At 44.0% G+C, this 16,298-nt stretch overlaps 1 protein-coding gene across 1 annotated transcript in view; it reads right to left on the bottom strand.

Moving 5' to 3' along the window:
- Positions 1 to 16,298, bottom strand: part of ttn.2 (titin, tandem duplicate 2) — a 253,622-nt gene that overhangs the window by 13,537 nt on the left and 223,787 nt on the right. Inside the window, exons 218-240 of the mRNA XM_044365366.1 lie at positions 15,986 to 16,282; positions 15,134 to 15,421; positions 14,731 to 15,030; positions 13,307 to 13,458; positions 13,070 to 13,220; positions 12,633 to 12,932; positions 10,616 to 12,382; positions 10,081 to 10,374; positions 9,680 to 9,967; positions 9,270 to 9,569; positions 8,712 to 9,046; positions 6,489 to 8,220; positions 6,034 to 6,336; positions 5,523 to 5,834; positions 4,852 to 5,142; positions 4,354 to 4,653; positions 3,711 to 3,852; positions 3,434 to 3,597; positions 2,887 to 3,189; positions 1,807 to 2,088; positions 1,047 to 1,640; positions 661 to 951; positions 144 to 443 (exon numbers count right to left, since the gene is read on the bottom strand). Coding sequence (XP_044221301.1) covers positions 144 to 443; positions 661 to 951; positions 1,047 to 1,640; positions 1,807 to 2,088; positions 2,887 to 3,189; positions 3,434 to 3,597; positions 3,711 to 3,852; positions 4,354 to 4,653; positions 4,852 to 5,142; positions 5,523 to 5,834; positions 6,034 to 6,336; positions 6,489 to 8,220; positions 8,712 to 9,046; positions 9,270 to 9,569; positions 9,680 to 9,967; positions 10,081 to 10,374; positions 10,616 to 12,382; positions 12,633 to 12,932; positions 13,070 to 13,220; positions 13,307 to 13,458; positions 14,731 to 15,030; positions 15,134 to 15,421; positions 15,986 to 16,282 — 9,486 coding nt within the window. The remainder of the gene's footprint in view (positions 1 to 143; positions 444 to 660; positions 952 to 1,046; positions 1,641 to 1,806; positions 2,089 to 2,886; positions 3,190 to 3,433; positions 3,598 to 3,710; positions 3,853 to 4,353; positions 4,654 to 4,851; positions 5,143 to 5,522; positions 5,835 to 6,033; positions 6,337 to 6,488; positions 8,221 to 8,711; positions 9,047 to 9,269; positions 9,570 to 9,679; positions 9,968 to 10,080; positions 10,375 to 10,615; positions 12,383 to 12,632; positions 12,933 to 13,069; positions 13,221 to 13,306; positions 13,459 to 14,730; positions 15,031 to 15,133; positions 15,422 to 15,985; positions 16,283 to 16,298) is intronic.

Raw genomic sequence — 16,298 nt, 5'->3', positions numbered from 1 at the left:
TTGGGGTGGCTGCAAAAGTGTTCCTAGATGGTTGCTATAGTATTCAAGGTGGTTACTAGGGTGTTAATAGGTGGTTGCTAGTATGTTTTTGGGAACAGGAAGAAAACGCTAAGACAAGATGGTTTAATAAGAAAAAAACTCACTCTTGGCACTCTTGCACTCCACCACCTCGGACTGCAGGAAGCCACCGACACCAAAGCGGTTCATGGCAGCAACGCGGAACACATACTCGGTTCCCTCTGTGAGTCTGGTGAACTTGAAGCAGGGCCGTGTCACTGACTCTGAGATGATGGTCCAGCCGGGGTGGTGGGCATCGCGCTGTTCCACCACATAACCGCCGATGTTGGCACCTCCATCCTTCTCTGGAGGTTCCCAGCTGGTTGTCACAGACACGCCGTCAACCTCGTCGATCCTCATTGGACCGACTGGGATACCTGGTTTGTCTGGATGAACAAAAGCAGGCAGTTGGAATCTCTAAATCTTTTTGCATAAATCTGCAATCAGCTACATCTGTGCATCAATGCAAACAAATTGTATAAAATGTTCATAGAAGTCATTGTTTTTGATGGAAAATGTTTTTCTCTGGATCTTATAAAGTACAATTGCCAGTCTAATTAACAACACCTGTACATAATTATCATGTGTAGAAAGTCTCCTTACCGAGAATGATGACTTTGATGACCTCGGTTGCTGTGCCAATTGCGTTCTTCACCTCCAGCGTGTAGTCTCCTGTGTCATTGATGGTGGTCTCACGGATAACAAGATGGGTGTATTTGCCATTGCTGTCAATCTTGATGCGGTCCAAGCTGTCTTTCAGCTTGACGCCACCAAAGAACCAAGAGCAGACAGGCTGTGGTCGAGCCTTGATGGGGATGTTGAGGTCGATGGGTTTGCCACGGTGCACATGGATGATCTTCTGAGGGATGCTGGTAATGTCGATCTTGGGCATCACTGGCATAAACAGGAAAAAGGTGATGTTGAGATGTCAAGTGAACAATTGTGAAATCATTATATATCTGTGTATGAGTCTTTTAATGCTGTCTTACCTGTGATCTCCTGAATGGTGACAGGAGTGACGGTGTCCATGGGCTCACTGGCTCCCCTGCTGTTGGTGGCTCGGATCCTGAACAGGTACTGGTCTTTCTCTGCCAAGGACTCGATAGTGTGCTGGGAAACAGAGGCCTTGACAGTGGCCACGGTGCTCCACCTGTCTGTACCCACCTTGCAGGCCTCTATGACATAGCCATTAAGCCTACTGCCGCCATCGTACAATGGTTTTTCCCAGTGCAGTGTGACTGAGGACTTGGTGACATCAACGATCCGAAGGTTCATTGGCACTGATGGCACCTCGCACACCAGCACGGCCTCAGATGTCTCACAGGGCTCGCCAACACCGTAAATGTTCTCTGGCAGGACTCTGAAGAAGTAGTGCATGCCCTCCTCCAGACCAGTGATCCTGAACAGAGTCTTCCTGCACTCAGTTGTGACAGTTTTGTATGACTTCATGTTGGCTTCACGCTTCTCTACGATGTAGTTGCTGACATGAGCACCACCATCAACACTTGGGACATCCCAGGTGATGACAACAGACTCCTTGGTGTAGTCTTTCACCTTCACAGAACCTGGAGGACCAGGAGTGTCTGTAGGAGATGAATGGAGGAAGAGAAGAAATTATTTTGTTTGCAAGTTTCTGAAAAAAAAGTTACCAGAACTGCAAAACTGGTGTGTCTGGACAAGGAAAAGCAGAAATAAAACAATAATTCAGCTTAGCATACTTGGTATCTGTGGAAACTTTGGACGACCTACCGTAGACTTTAACCAGGATGGTGGCAGTCTTCTTGCCTGACGGGTTCTCTGCCTCCACAACGTATTTTCCAGAATCGTAGCGGTCAACCTTCTCAACCATCAGCAAGGTGTAGCTGTCGGTGGTCTCAATATAGCCACGGCTCTGCAGCTCCACACCTTTCTTCCTCCAGGTCACCACAGGTAGTGGCCGGCCGGTGACAGACACGAACAGCCGCAGGGTTCCTCCAGCACGCAGACACACAGTCTTCTTTAGGTCATCAGCCAGTTCCAGGTCAGGAATTTCTGAGAGGGCATGGCAAAGTGAAAGAGTCAAATGCAGTATGTTCACCATTTACTTCCCATCTTAATCTAAATCTTAAAATGAATTGTAACCTCAACATTTCACATCTCTGTAAAAAAAAACCATCTGAAACTAAAAAAGTATAGGCTTTTAAGTGATACATTGTACAATCAGCATGTAGTAAATTGATTTAAGTATCAACAATAATGTTTTTGTCAAGTCCTGGAGTACAAAAACTTGCAGTAGGCATGTGCCAAATAAAAATATAGTAAAAGTGTTATCTCAATCTTAAATCATAAAATAGTATTACTGTAAGACTACTTTAAAGACTAAAACCATTTTTCTTAAAACATTTGTTTTTGAAAATGATAGGAAATCATGTAAAATTGTAAAATGTACTTAAAACATCTGATCATAGACAAAATTACATGAACTTAGTATAATAGGTTAACTGACTCATTTACAGTGTTTAGTGGTGCTGGTATTGATATGAAACTGTCCCTGATAATTAAACTATTCAACAAAATAAATGTACAGTTTCATCTGTAGTTTATTTTCATGCCTCCGCTGACTAAGTACTGCTTTTTCCACTTTCTGCCATGAGAAATGTATTTCCCTGCATGCTGCTGTGCCCAGTCCACACTGTATAGTGTAAGAAGAGCTCCCCCTTGTGTATGTTTGTGGTTATTGTGATAATGACAGCACTAAAACACTCTAAAATGGATTATGGCAATTACTGTACATAGATACTTCCCCTGGATGAAAACCTCCTGACATTTTATCCCTCAAAGTCAACTCACCAATTCTCTCCAGCGGCTCGAATTCAGCGCTTGGTTCACTGAACTCTCCAGTCCCATTATTGTTGATAGCGGCCACCCTGAATCGGTACTTCTTATTGGCTGTCAGGCCAGCGGCCACATACTCGTTGGTCTTGAGAGCCTTGGAGGTGGCTCGGTACCACTGCTCGGTGCCCTCCTCCAGGATATCCACAACGTAGCCAGTGACATCTGAGCCGCCATCATACATAGGCCTGGTCCAGGTCATGCTGATGCTGTGCTTAGTGGTGTCTGTGATGTGAGGTATCGATGGAGGAGCTGGGGTGTCTGGGAGGAAAAGAAGGAAAGATATAATATGTTTTGATATATTGTGTAGCTGCTTGTTCAATGTCATTCAAATAAATTGATCATTTTGCCAAGATGAAGCCTGATATATTTGGAAACTTAGGGATCTCCACTACAGTTTAAAATAAAATGCTTTGGGTTTGAACAAAGCCTGACCCTTAAAACCTTATATCTACCTCATTGCATATTTTCAAAATATAAGCCTGAAAACGGTTAAATATCTTACATGTGGGGTCTTTGCAGACGATGTATGGTGAGGCGTCGCTCGGCTGGCTGTCTCCAGCTCTATTGACAGCCGTCACTCTGAACTGGTATTCACTTCCCTCCAGCAGACCTGTGATCTTCAGACGGGTGTCATAGATGGTATAGGTCCTATTCACCCGGGTCCACCTGTTACAGAGACGGAGAGAAAGGGATACAGTGAAACAGAGAAAATAAGCATCATTACTTCAGAAAGTGAAAACAAAAATTTCTCCATTTGGTCATTCAGAAGTCGTTCCAACCTGGTGCTGCTCTTCTCTCGTTTGTCTACGATGTAGTTTTGGATTTCACTGCCTCCGTCGCTCTCGGGCTTCAGCCACTCAATGATGACGTGTTCCTTACCCACTGCTGTGGCCTCTGGTGTGCCCGGCTGGGATGGGAATGCTGAGAGAGAGAGCCATGCCAGGTCAGAGTCACAGAAACAAAACTACATCTTGTTTAACCTTACCCAATACAAGACCTAATCCAGAATATATAATTGTACAAGGGAAGAAGAAATTATTCACATTGTTGTATTAGAGTACAATTCAAAAAATCTAACTTTTGAAATTAACATTAAAATTTGAGAAAATAGTCTGAAAACACACACATTTATTTAGCTACTTATTTTTGAAATGTAAGTACATAAATCCAAAATTTGGAAAAATGTCAAGATGAACAAATAGAAGATGTAGAGTCACCTGCCACATGTCATCTGCATGCCAAGATTAGGAAAGTTTTGTAGTTTTATCTACATATTTCCACTATGCTGAATTAATATCTCCTGGGCTTTTCCTACACTCACTACACAAATTGTAAAGCCATACAAAAACATTTTTAAATGACAGACAGTTGCAATAGTGCCACCATGATGAAAAGTAATAATCAAAGGAGGCTGCAACTTACTGTAGGCATTTCTGGCAATGACAGGGTCAGACTCCAGAGGAACTCCGGGTCCAAACTTGTTGACTCCTCGGACTCTGAAGATGTACTCGTTGTTCTTGATCAGCCTGGTGCTGACACATGACAGCGTCTTGCACTCGGTCTCCATGATGACCCAGTTGAGGCGGCTGGTCTCACGGCGCTCCACAATGTAGTGGGAGACGATGTCTCCACCGTCCTCCAGAGGGATCTTCCAGGACACCGTACACTTCTCCTCCGTCACTCTGCTGATCATGATCTTATCAGCCGGTGCCCCGGGAGTGTCTGAGAGACAGAAACCAATATTTAGATCAGTGTTCAGACACTCAGCTGACACACTGCTAAGTAACTTACAAATATTTTATCATTCTGTTAATGCTTGTTTTTCTGTTAAGACAATCAACTAAGAGATATATGATAACCTCAGTTTCTGAAGTAATGAAAAGACAGTTTCAGCATTGATGTCATGTCTTGCTTACTGACCCAGAACTTTAACATTCACGGAGGCTGTCTTGACTCCGCTGGCATTCTTGACTGTCAGGATGTATCTGCCTGTGTCGTATCTGTCGCAGTTCTTGATGACAACCATGGCTCTGGTAGCGGTGAAGGTCAGTGAGTATTTCTCTCCGAGTTCCAGAATCTTCTCACCCTTCGACCAGTACACCGTGGGCTCAGGTTTACCACCCACAGCACCATCCAGGACGAGGTCAGAGCCAGCAGTGACAATGACAACCTCGGTTGTCAGTTTGCTGTCCAATTCTGCTTTGGGAGGAGCTGCAGCAGGAAAGACACATTTACCATTTTACCTCCATAAATTCGGGGTTGTACATGAAAAATAATGGAAACAAAAATATACTGACATGCTTATTGTGAGGAAGCTCTATGTTCAACAGCAAAAAATAAATAACAATAATAATAAATATATATAAATAATAAATATTAAACTATAATTATAAATTTACTTGCAGTAAATATTTTAGCTATATTTTATAACATAGTTAAAATAATCTGAGTGATGTTAGATAATTTTTTCATAAAAGAAACAAATAAAAAATAAAGTTTTAAGAAACAATTTTAAAGTTCAAGCTCTTCAGTGAGTTCTGGATTAAAATTAAAAAAATAAAACGAAATTCCTCGTCACTTTTTTAACTCACTGTATTCATCTTTGCATGTGACTGGTCCAGTGGTCTCGGATGGTGTACTATGAACACCAGCAGCATTCTTGGCGATGACACGGTACTCTAAGGTGTCTCCTTCTCCCAGGTTGGTGACGGTGAAGTAGTTCTCTGATATTGTGGTGTAGTTGCACTTCAGCCAGCGGTTGTCATCCCACTCATCAGCACTGTAGACTTTCCTTTCCACAACATAACCGACAATCTTGCTGCCACCGTCGTTGAAAGGCACAGTCCAGCACAAGGACACAGAGGAGCGGGTGATGTCTGTCACCTCAGGTTTACCAGGAGGATCTGGGCAGGGAGGGGGCGTTTATTGTTATAACTTTAATATTTTTCCCAATCTTAAAGGCTTCATTGAGTTATTTTCTGATTTTTTAACTAATTTAACATTTTACCTGAGTTGATTAGATGTCTGCACACAAATACTCTATCAGTGATTAATTTATGTAATACATTTTTGTACTTCAGAAAACATTAATGTTTCCCTCACCAACAGGGTTGAGCGCCAGCACGGGTCTAGAGGCTTCGCTGGCCTTGCTGAGTCCAGCGAGGTTCATGGCGTACACTCTGAACTGGTACTCCAGGCCCTCGATCAGGCTGGACACCTTGTAGTGGCACTCCAGGCAGGGCAGCTTGTTCTCCCTCACCCACAGGATCGTGTTCCTCTCCTTCTTCTCAATCCAGTAGCCTGTCACCTTGCTGCCACCATCGGCATATGGCACGTCCCATTTGATGCTGATGGCGCTAGCGGACACGGATACCACGTCTGGGCGAGTCACAGGACTTGGAGGAACTGTGGAGATTAATTGGAGATAGGTATCCCTAATTTGACCTCATCTTAAATTACTAAACACATTTAACTTTGACATAATCCATAAGTATAGAAGCAGGACTATGTAGACTTTAATTATTTTTTGTTAATCGTTTGTGTGTGAACATACTTACCAAACGGATGTTCAATGACAACAGGAGTGGACTCGATAGACTTGCTGACACCAAACTTGTTTTCAGCACACACTCTGAAGGTGTACTCCATATACTTGGTAAGATGGGTAACTTTGATGGTGGTTCTCTTCACACTGGAGTTGACTACTTGCCAGGAGGCAGTGCCAGACTCTCGTTTTTCCACAATGTAGTTGGTGATGTCAGTGCCGCCGTCATCAGCTGGCTCAGACCAGGACAGGGTGCAGGACTCTGAAGAGACTCCAGAAATTTCCACAGGGCCAGTGGGAGGGCTTGGTCTACCTACCACAACCACACTCACTGTGAATGTCTTCACACCAGCAGCATTCTCCAGGGTCAGGTAGTACTTGCCGCTGTCACTTCTCTTGCTGTCTTTCACCACTAGAGTGGTTCTCTCCTTCGTGGTCTTGATGGAGACTCTGTCACTCTCCTTCAGCTTCATCTCCTCCAACTTCCAGGTGACTTTGGGAGCAGGCCTGCCACTGATGGGGATATCAATGGTGAAGGTGTTTGAGATCTTGCAGGTGATGAGCTGGTTGGTGATGTTGCTGAGGTCGGCCGTGGGCTCAATGCGAGGCTCCCTGATGACCACAGAGCTGAAGGTGCCCTGAGGCTCACTGATTCCAGCATCATTCTTGGCCTTGACTCTGAAGTCGTACTCTGTGTTCATGATCAGACCCTCCACCACCATCTTTTGAGACTTGGTTTCTCCGCTGACAATCCAGCAGTCGGTGCCTTTGGCTCTGAATTCAACAATGTAGCCTCTGATGCGGCTGCCTCCATCATGCTCAGGCTTCAACCACACCAGGGAGGCTGTGGAGTTGGTGGTGTCGACAACATCTAGTCTCTTTGGTGGTGCGGGTTCTTCTGTGGCAATGATGGGCTCCGTCATCTCGTGAGGCTCTCCCTGGCCATACTGGTTAACAGCAATCACTCTGAACAGATATGGCATACCAATTTCCAGACCAGTTATTCTGATCATCTGGCGAGAGCACTTGATGCTGACCTCCTGCCAGGCCAGGCGGCTGGCCTCGCGTTTGTCCAAGATGTAGTGTTGGATTCGTGATCCGCCATCATTGGTGGGTGCATCCCACATCATTGTCAAGGCTCCACGTGTAACATCTTTGAAGGTGATGGCTCCTGGAGGTCCGGGCGTGTCCAGCACTTTGACGGTGAATGTGATGGACTTGTGCCCACTGTTGTTCTCCAGGGAAAGGGTGTATTTACCGGCCTCATACCGTGTGCAGTTCTCGATGGTCAGAGTAGAGAAGGAATCTGTGGTGTTGACGTCGGCCATGACAGGTAGCTCACTGTCTACCTTCGTCCAGGTGGCAAGAGGAGCTGGTTTGCCGCGGAAGGCAATGTGGAGGGTAACAGTGCCACCGTTCTTCACGATGTGAGTCTGCTTGAAGTTGGCATCAATGTCGATCTCAGGAGATGTAAGTCTGTCCAGAGCCTGGACAGCATTAGGCATTACAGAGGCCTCACCCTCACCAGATCCATTCACTGCGCTAACCCTGAACTTGTAGAGCTCTCCAGGCACCAGGCCCTTGGCAGTGTATCTGCTGTGGATGCAAATCTGGCTGTTAACTCTGTGCCACTCTTCGAGGCTGGCCTTGCACATGTCAATATTGTAGCCAATGATCTCCATGCCACCATCGAAGACTGGCTTGGTCCATTCCAAGGTGATTGAAGATTTGGTAGAGTCAATCACCTGATAGATAGACAGAGATAAAAAAGAGAATAGTTTAAAAAACAGCTTCTTGCTTTCTTGACTTTTCTTACTACTTAAATTTTTTTTGAGGTTTCTTCTTTAATAAAACAGCGAATAATTCTTTCAATGCTATAGAGCAAGTTTTTTATGTAAGTACTGAAACTCTTCACACAAAATAAGTTTTCAATAACTGATATATATGTCAATATATAGAGTATGTCTTTGTCATTTTTATTTTATTTTTTTATTTGTTTATTTATTTAACAGGGACAGTGCATATTAATAAACATTGCTGTAAATGCGCCAGAGTTAGCCAAGAGGCTATTTTTAATCTGTTTTCATCATTTTTCAGAGTCACCCTAAAAACAGAATATGAAAAATATGAAAATCCATTGAGATATGTTTTTCTGTTGAACCTCTGCACTGTTTTAGAAGAGCAGCTTATATAAATGCTTCTGACTCGATTGTATGCAGCATCCCTATAAACTTACCTTGATCATTGAGGGGGCACTGGGAGAACTGGTTGGCTCTCTGCATTTGAAGAGCCTGGAGGTGCTGCTGGCCGGTCCAACACCAGCACCATTTTCAGCCATGACGCGGAACTCGTACTCATAGCCCTCAGTGAGCTTGGTGACACGGTGCCTCAGCTCTGTGATGGGCCTCTTAGCAGAAACCTTCAACCAGCGCAGACTCTTCTTCTCTCTTCTCTCCAGGATGTAATGTTTGATCTCGTTGCCTCCATCTGACCTTGGCCTGGTCCAGCACAGGGTGATGCTGTTTCCAGTCACATGGGTGGCATCGGGGGTACCAGGGGCATCAGGCACAGCTGAGCAGGGGAGCAGAGAATACATTTAGTTACACAAACCATGTTTTGAGTAATGAGCTACACTGAAGGAAGTTTTCTGTCAATCTAAAACTTTCAGGTGCAATAAATGGACCTGTTGACAATGAGTTGGGGAGAGGGTGAACGGGTGATGTGGTGATTAGATAAGTTTGCAAGGTTTGGTCAATGTGTCAGTCAGTCACTACCTAGCAAGTTATTTACTTACTGTATTGCATCTGTGCAATGATAGGAATGGAGTCCAGGGGTTTGCCAACTCCAAACTTGTTGACAGCAGAGATTCTGAACTGGTACTCATTGCCCTTGATAAGGTTGGTGGCGTTGAAAGAGCAGGCTTCGCACTTGGAGTTGACCATGGCCCAGGAAATCCTGGATGTCTCCCTCTTCTCCACAACATAGTGGGTGATGGCAGAACAGCCATCATTTTCAGGAGGGTTCCACCACACGGTGCACTTCTCAGCTGTGATGCCGGTGAAACGAATGGGACCTTCAACAGGCCCGGGGGTATCTGAAGAGAAACAGGGGATAGAATATATTAATTCAAAACCTGCCAGAAATATTGTGTATTATCAATTTTGAGAGGCAAATATTTCAACATAATCAACAGGATTTGCTAACCTTGTACTCTAACATTGGCATCAGCTTTCGTGGCACCAGAGCTGTTCCTTGCCTCAACCGTGTAGATACCGCGGTGGTTCCTGTCAGCATCACGGATAAACACACTGCTAGTGCCAATGCCAGTGGTAATCTCAATGTCAATCATGGTCCTCTTGTCGATCTCTTTGCCATCCTTGTACCAAACAACCTGGGGGACGGGGCGTCCGGTTATTTTGCAGTTGAGCTTGACGTTCTCTCCGGCCCTCAGGGAGAGGACCTGGTCTGGAGACCACTCGATCTCAGGAGCAACTTGAAATGCAAAGAGAGTGAACATATTAGGAATCAGCACAATCATAGTGATCTGAGAAACTTAAAATGTTCAACAGATCATTTAAGAATTTTTTCAACATGAGAATACGTACTGCTCTCATCCTTAGTCATAATGTATCCAGAGGAATTAGATGGTGGACTGACTGTGCCCACAGCATTCCTAGCGATGACCCTGAACTCAAATCTGTCTCCAGGGGACAGACCAGTCACAGTAAACTGGGTCTCGCTGACATCAGTGAAATTGCACCGCAGCCATTTGCCTCTGCCTTGGCGCCTCTCAATGCTATAGGCCACAATCTTGCTGCCTCCATCCCTCTTGGGGATGTCCCATTTTAAGGTGACGGAGTCTCTGGTCACATCAATGCAGACAGGGTTGCCAGGTGGGTCTAGGTGAGAAGAGATAGGAGCAATTTATCTATAGTGTTTGTAAAAATCTTGGGGTAACTCAGGAGTAAAAGAGCAGGCTACACACATCTTGGACACATCTCTATACAAGATGAGCAGAGATAACACTGATATCCATCTTTGCATCTGACAGCAAACGAAGATTTCTCAAAATGTTGGACTGTTGATTTCAGTACAAATATAGTTCTTAACACAGATGTAGCATTTGGAATGAGTACTCACCAACAGGGGAGATAGCGAGAACATGCTTGCTCTGTTCGCTAACATGGCTAAGTCCAGCGTTGTTCTCAGCATAGACTCTGAAGGAGTACTCCAGACCCTCAATAAGACCAATGATCCTGTATTCTCTGTTGGAGATGATGATGGTGTTCACTTTCTGCCACAGGAGACTGTTCCTGTCCTTCTTTTCTACATGGTAGCCCAGAATGGGAGATCCTCCATCAAAGTCTGGAGCCTCCCACTTGATGGTCATACCATCGCTGGTGATGTTGTAGGCCACAGGCTTTCCTGGAGAGCCTGGAGGTTTGAACTGGTGTTGGGCAACAATGTCAGAAGAGTTGAGTGCTTCACTGACTCCGTACTTGTTCTCTGCACGGACTCTGAACTGGTACTCTGATCCCATTACTAGGTTGGGAATCTTAAAGGTGGTCCTGACAACACTGGAGCAGACCATCTTCCAGTTGGCGTGGGAGGTCTCACGCTTCTCTACGCTGTAGCAGGTGATCTCACCACCTCCATTCTCCTTGGGCTCATCCCAGGAGATGATAATACTCTGGGCTTTAATCTCATCAAAGCGGATGGGACCAACAGGCACAGAGGGGGCTCCCAGAGTCACAACATTAATGTCAAAGTAGTTCTTGATGACTCTATTGTCCAGAACCAAGGTGTACTGCCCGGCATGCTCCTTCATGGCTCCTCTGACTGTGACTGCTGTCTTGTTGTCAGTGGTCCTGAAGCGAATCTTCTCACTCTCCTTCAAAGGCAAGTTGTCCTTTAGCCAGCTGATTGCAGGCCTTGGTTTACCTTTGAAGGGCAGCTCAATGTGGATGTTCTGACCAATACGAACAGCCAGCTCTCCACTGGGGTAGTCACTGAGGCTTGCCTCAGGTGGAATGATGAAGTCCATCACTGTAATTGGACCAATCTGAGAGAAGTCACTGTTGCCTTTCTCATTCTTGGCGAACACTCTGAATTCCACTTCAGTGTTCTCCTTGAGTCCTGTTACCTCACAACTGCACCTTTTGCATGTTGCACCCAAAGTCCAGTTTTGTTCTTCCGTGGTTCTCTTTTCAATTATGTAGTCAGAGATGTGGCTGCCACCATCATGGTCAGGTCTGGTCCACTGCAGAGTAACAGAGGTCTTTGTGGAATCAACCATCACCAGGTTTTTAACAGCTCCAGGAGTCTCCGTGGCTCTGACAGGCTCACTGGTCTCACAGGTGTCGCCCACACCATACTCGTTTTCAGCAGATACACGGAAGAAGTAAGCCACATTCTCCTCCAGGCCTGATACCTTGTAAGTTGTGTTGACACACTCATCAGAAATCACTTGGTAAGCTTTCATGGTGGAGGCCTTTTTCTCAACAATGTATTTAGTAACAGGGGAACCACCTTCAATGAGAGGAGCCTCCCAACTGAGTGTCAACTTTCCTCTTGTCACATTCTTGATCATGAGTTTCTGGCAGGTAGAAGGACTGTCTAGAACCTTCAAGGAAACTGTGATAATCTTGGGTTCTCCTACACCATTCTCAATCTCCAGCAAGTATTTGCCACAGTCATCACGGGTGACCTTGGGGATGAGGAGAGTGGTGGCACGCTCATTACTGGTGATTGTGTAGCGGTTGTCACCGGCTATGTTACGGTCGCCACGGCGCCAGGTGACATTGGGTGTGGGGCGCCCCTTCAGGGGAATAAACACCTCCACATCACGGCCAGCCCTGGCTGTGTACTGGGTCGTCATGGGAACGTCCAAGTCCAAATCAGCCTCCTCTGTTGGAGAGAAGTATAACCCAAACAAGGGCAGAAAATAATTATATTAATAATGGCATGGTTATAAGCCATCAGAAATAATAATATACTTAATTGTGGTAAGTTGGAGCTAAACAACATAGCTACTTATTGCTCTAATGAATGCAAGTCATCTTTATTATCAATATGTTTTTATCTTGATCATAAAACAAATATGCACAGACTCATGTCATATGACATTACCATAGAAGGTGTTTATAAAAATACACACCCAAGATATCTTTGGCTTGCACTGGCTGGTACATTTTGATGTCTTCTCCTTTGCCCTTGCAGTTGACAGCAAAGACTCTGAAGAAGTAGTAATTTCCAGGTTTGAGGTATGACACCACATACTCGCAGGTTTTGACCTCCGGGTTGATGGTCACCCATTCTCTTTCCTCTGAGTTCATCTGGTCCAAAATGTAGTGTGTGATCTCACTGCCACCATCATAGACGGGCTTCTCCCAGCTGAGGGTGATTGAGGTCTTTGAGGAGTCAACCACATGCAGTTTGGATGGCTCACCAGGCAGATCTGGAGACAACAAAAGGACACAAAAGTTGTCAGCAACTAGTAGTTACATAAGAAGGTATTTTCAGTCATTAAATCCTATGAGGGATTTCCTCGTAGGATAGTGTCATAGTGGCGTTGAGTAGTTATTTAAAGCATACCAATAGGGTCGTAGGCTTTGAAGAGATCAGAGGCTTCAGAGTAGTTTCCTGCTCCAGCCTTGTTGATAGCACAGACTCTGTACTGATATTCATTGTTCTCTACAAGGTTGGTGACTTTCTGTCTGGTGTCTCTGATAGTGCCCTTCACCACCTGAACAAAAGAGGGATTTTATGGTTCAACACACACACATTAATTTGTCAGCTTTTACAAATCATCAGAGGTGTCTGAGAACCAACCTTGAACCACTGTAGACTTTTCTTCTCCCTCTTCTCCAGGTAGTAGCCGTCAATGTCACTACCTCCATCCAGTGCTGGTCTTTCCCAGATCACTGTCATGGTGGACTTGGTGATCATGGCGACTTGAGGCTTGGATGGCTCACTGGGAGGAACTGTTGTAAATCAGAATGATCAGGTTAGATTAAATTACAACTCATCTGTCTTTTGCGCTCTCTGTGAAGCTTTGCAACATATTGTTTCCTGCGGGCTTGAATTATTTTTCCTGTTACAGTAATAAAGAAATATAATAATAAATAATACATGGACACTTAGTCAGTTTTGTTGCTAATATTCTACACCACATCAGGGTTGTACACAGTGAAACATTGCGGGGGGTCAAATTTAACCAGGCCCATTTAAATAATGTTGAATTTTGTTGTTTTTGTATAATTTAGTTTTTTCATTTAAGATCTTGTATAATTTGTTAAGATAATTGCATAATTCATTTAGGTTTTTTGCACAGCAAAATCTTGACTATTAAACTGTGTTAATCGAACTCTGAATGTAAAATTGAAATCCTGAGTTTTAGCCTATAAAATGTGGACGATTGTGAACAACTTCAGTCTTTTAATTCAATTTATAGTAGTATTTTATTTGTCTTTTATGGCTATAAATACCTAATCAGGAAAAAGTAATTATTTATTTGATGTCACTGAAGTCTGGCCAGGTAATTAGCCTAAACTAGGGCTGCTTCAAATGCAGTGTTGTAAAATTTGGATTTTGTAAAATCCAAATTAGGATTTTAACAGCCAGGATGAGACAATAAATCACCAAAAGTTTCCTCTAGTCATTACAATATTAATAATTCATTTATTATATTTTTTCTTAACATGAAATATTCTCAGTTAAATGTGCAGGGCCTGACATGGTGAAAAAAAACACTAACAATACAATAACAATACGATGATTAGGAATTATTTGTTTAAGACAGGTGTAGCACTTTGCTTCACGTTTGGTAGGTGTAGTGGTCCAACTCCTACCTTTTTGAAATTTAGGTTCCCTCTGTAAGTAAGTTTTATTCTGAGCTTCAACTTGATCCCTGGGTAAATCCCCGCAAATAAGTAATAAATAAGAAAAAGTAATAAATACAATATGCTATGTTAAAGCAGAGACACTGGAATTATAACATTTTTTTGTCTTTTTGTAATTCCAGTGTCTGTGGCTATTGTCAATCTCTGCTCCGTGTATTTTCTGTGTGGTATACAGATTTGATCTTGGCTGGCCTTACCAAATTGGTTTGTCTGTGTGTATGGTAGTGTGTGTGCGACAACTTTTAAATCACAATGTTATGATGGTAGAGGGTTCAATGGTCGTTGAATGTCAGCCCTACACCAGATTGAACAACAGTGGTTGCAATTGGCGGAAAGTTTATTTTGTTTACTTACCAAAAGCATTCTTGGCAATGATGGGCTCAGACTCCAGTGGGTCTCCGATGCCATACTTGTTGATTCCACGCACTCTGAAGATGTACTCATTGCCCTGGATGAGTCTGGGCACGTTAACGATGCAATCAACCAGTTTCTCTGAGACAATGGACCACATGACCCTGCTGGTCTCTCTCTTTTCCACAATATAATGGGTTACCATGGCGCCACCCTCATCAGCGGGCGGTGACCACATGATGGTGATGTTGTCAGCCGTCACCTTCTTAAACTGAATTTCTCCAGCAGGGGGGCCTGGTTTGTCTGTAAAGGGGAGGGATGTATGCACATGCATCAGGGTCTATAATTTAGGATAACAGGCTTTAAAATTAATCATGTGTTTTTTTGTTAAATAATATTTGAATACCTTGGATGAGCAGTCTGACAATGCCACAGGTTGATCCCAGGGAGTTCTTCACCTTCACTTCATAGGTTCCAGAGTTCAGACGCGTGGTTTCCCTCAGGAACAAACTGGTGGACTCAAATGTGTGTTTGAAGGACAGCTGGCCACTGGTCTTCAGCTCTTTTCCATCCTTGAACCACTCAATAGTGGGAGCAGGTTTGGCAGTGATGTTAAACTTGAGTTCCACATTGGAACCAGCCTTGTGCTTGACCTCGTTGAGATACTCCTGAGGGATTTCAATCTCTGGGGCACCTGGATGATTAACCAAAACAACAGATGAGTGAGTTCAAATTCTGATGTTGCCCAGTATCAGACAGAATTGTCAACTCATTACACTACATTTGGTAGAGTGGGTGGATTCTAAGGTCTGGACCCAGGCAAGTTCTGATGAATATATGCACCAAAAGTTACATTCTACATGTGATGATGTAGAAAGAGATGAGGGGTCAACTCCTTAAGTGCAAAATCACAAAAGAATAGCAGAGATTAAGGTTTTTATCCAAGTGGACGAAATGGACTGGAATTATCTAGAAGTGTATATTTCCAAGATGTGATATCACAAACTAATAGTCTAAGGCCCACTTGTTGCTGCAATATTCATTGTGTTTGCTGTTCTGAGAGCCAGTAGTGGGACTAAACGTTTTCATAAGATTGGCACTAGAGAAAAGGGCCTCCGGAGTGTCCAAAATGTAAAGTATTCTTTGAGGAGAATGAATGAACTCAGTAAATTTCACAGGGATCCATATTTTGGAATAAAATGCTCAAAAAAAATAATTCAGCCAATTTTTTTTTGATTTTTCCTTTGACCTCACATACCATAGGTGTCTACACATGTGGCTGGTCCAGCGGTCACGGATGGGTTGCTCACTGAGCCAACAGCATTCTTGGCCATTACTCTGAACTCATATGTCTCATCCTGGGTCAGGCCAGTCACAGTGAAGCGGGTGTCGGTGATGTTGGTGAGGTTAGCCTTGGACCACTTGCCACTGTCACCCTCTCTCTTTTCAATCATATAGCCTACGATCGGGGATCCACCATCAAAGTTGGGCTTCTGCCAGGCCAGGCTAATGGAGCTCTTGGTGATGTCACTGATGCGCAAGTTAATGGGTGGCTCTGTAGGAATAGACAG

The sequence above is a fragment of the Thunnus albacares genome, chromosome 11 (genome assembly GCF_914725855.1).
Source record: "Thunnus albacares chromosome 11, fThuAlb1.1, whole genome shotgun sequence".
Classification (NCBI taxonomy): domain Eukaryota; kingdom Metazoa; phylum Chordata; class Actinopteri; order Scombriformes; family Scombridae; genus Thunnus; species Thunnus albacares.
This window is presented reverse-complemented; position numbering and strand designations above follow the sequence as displayed.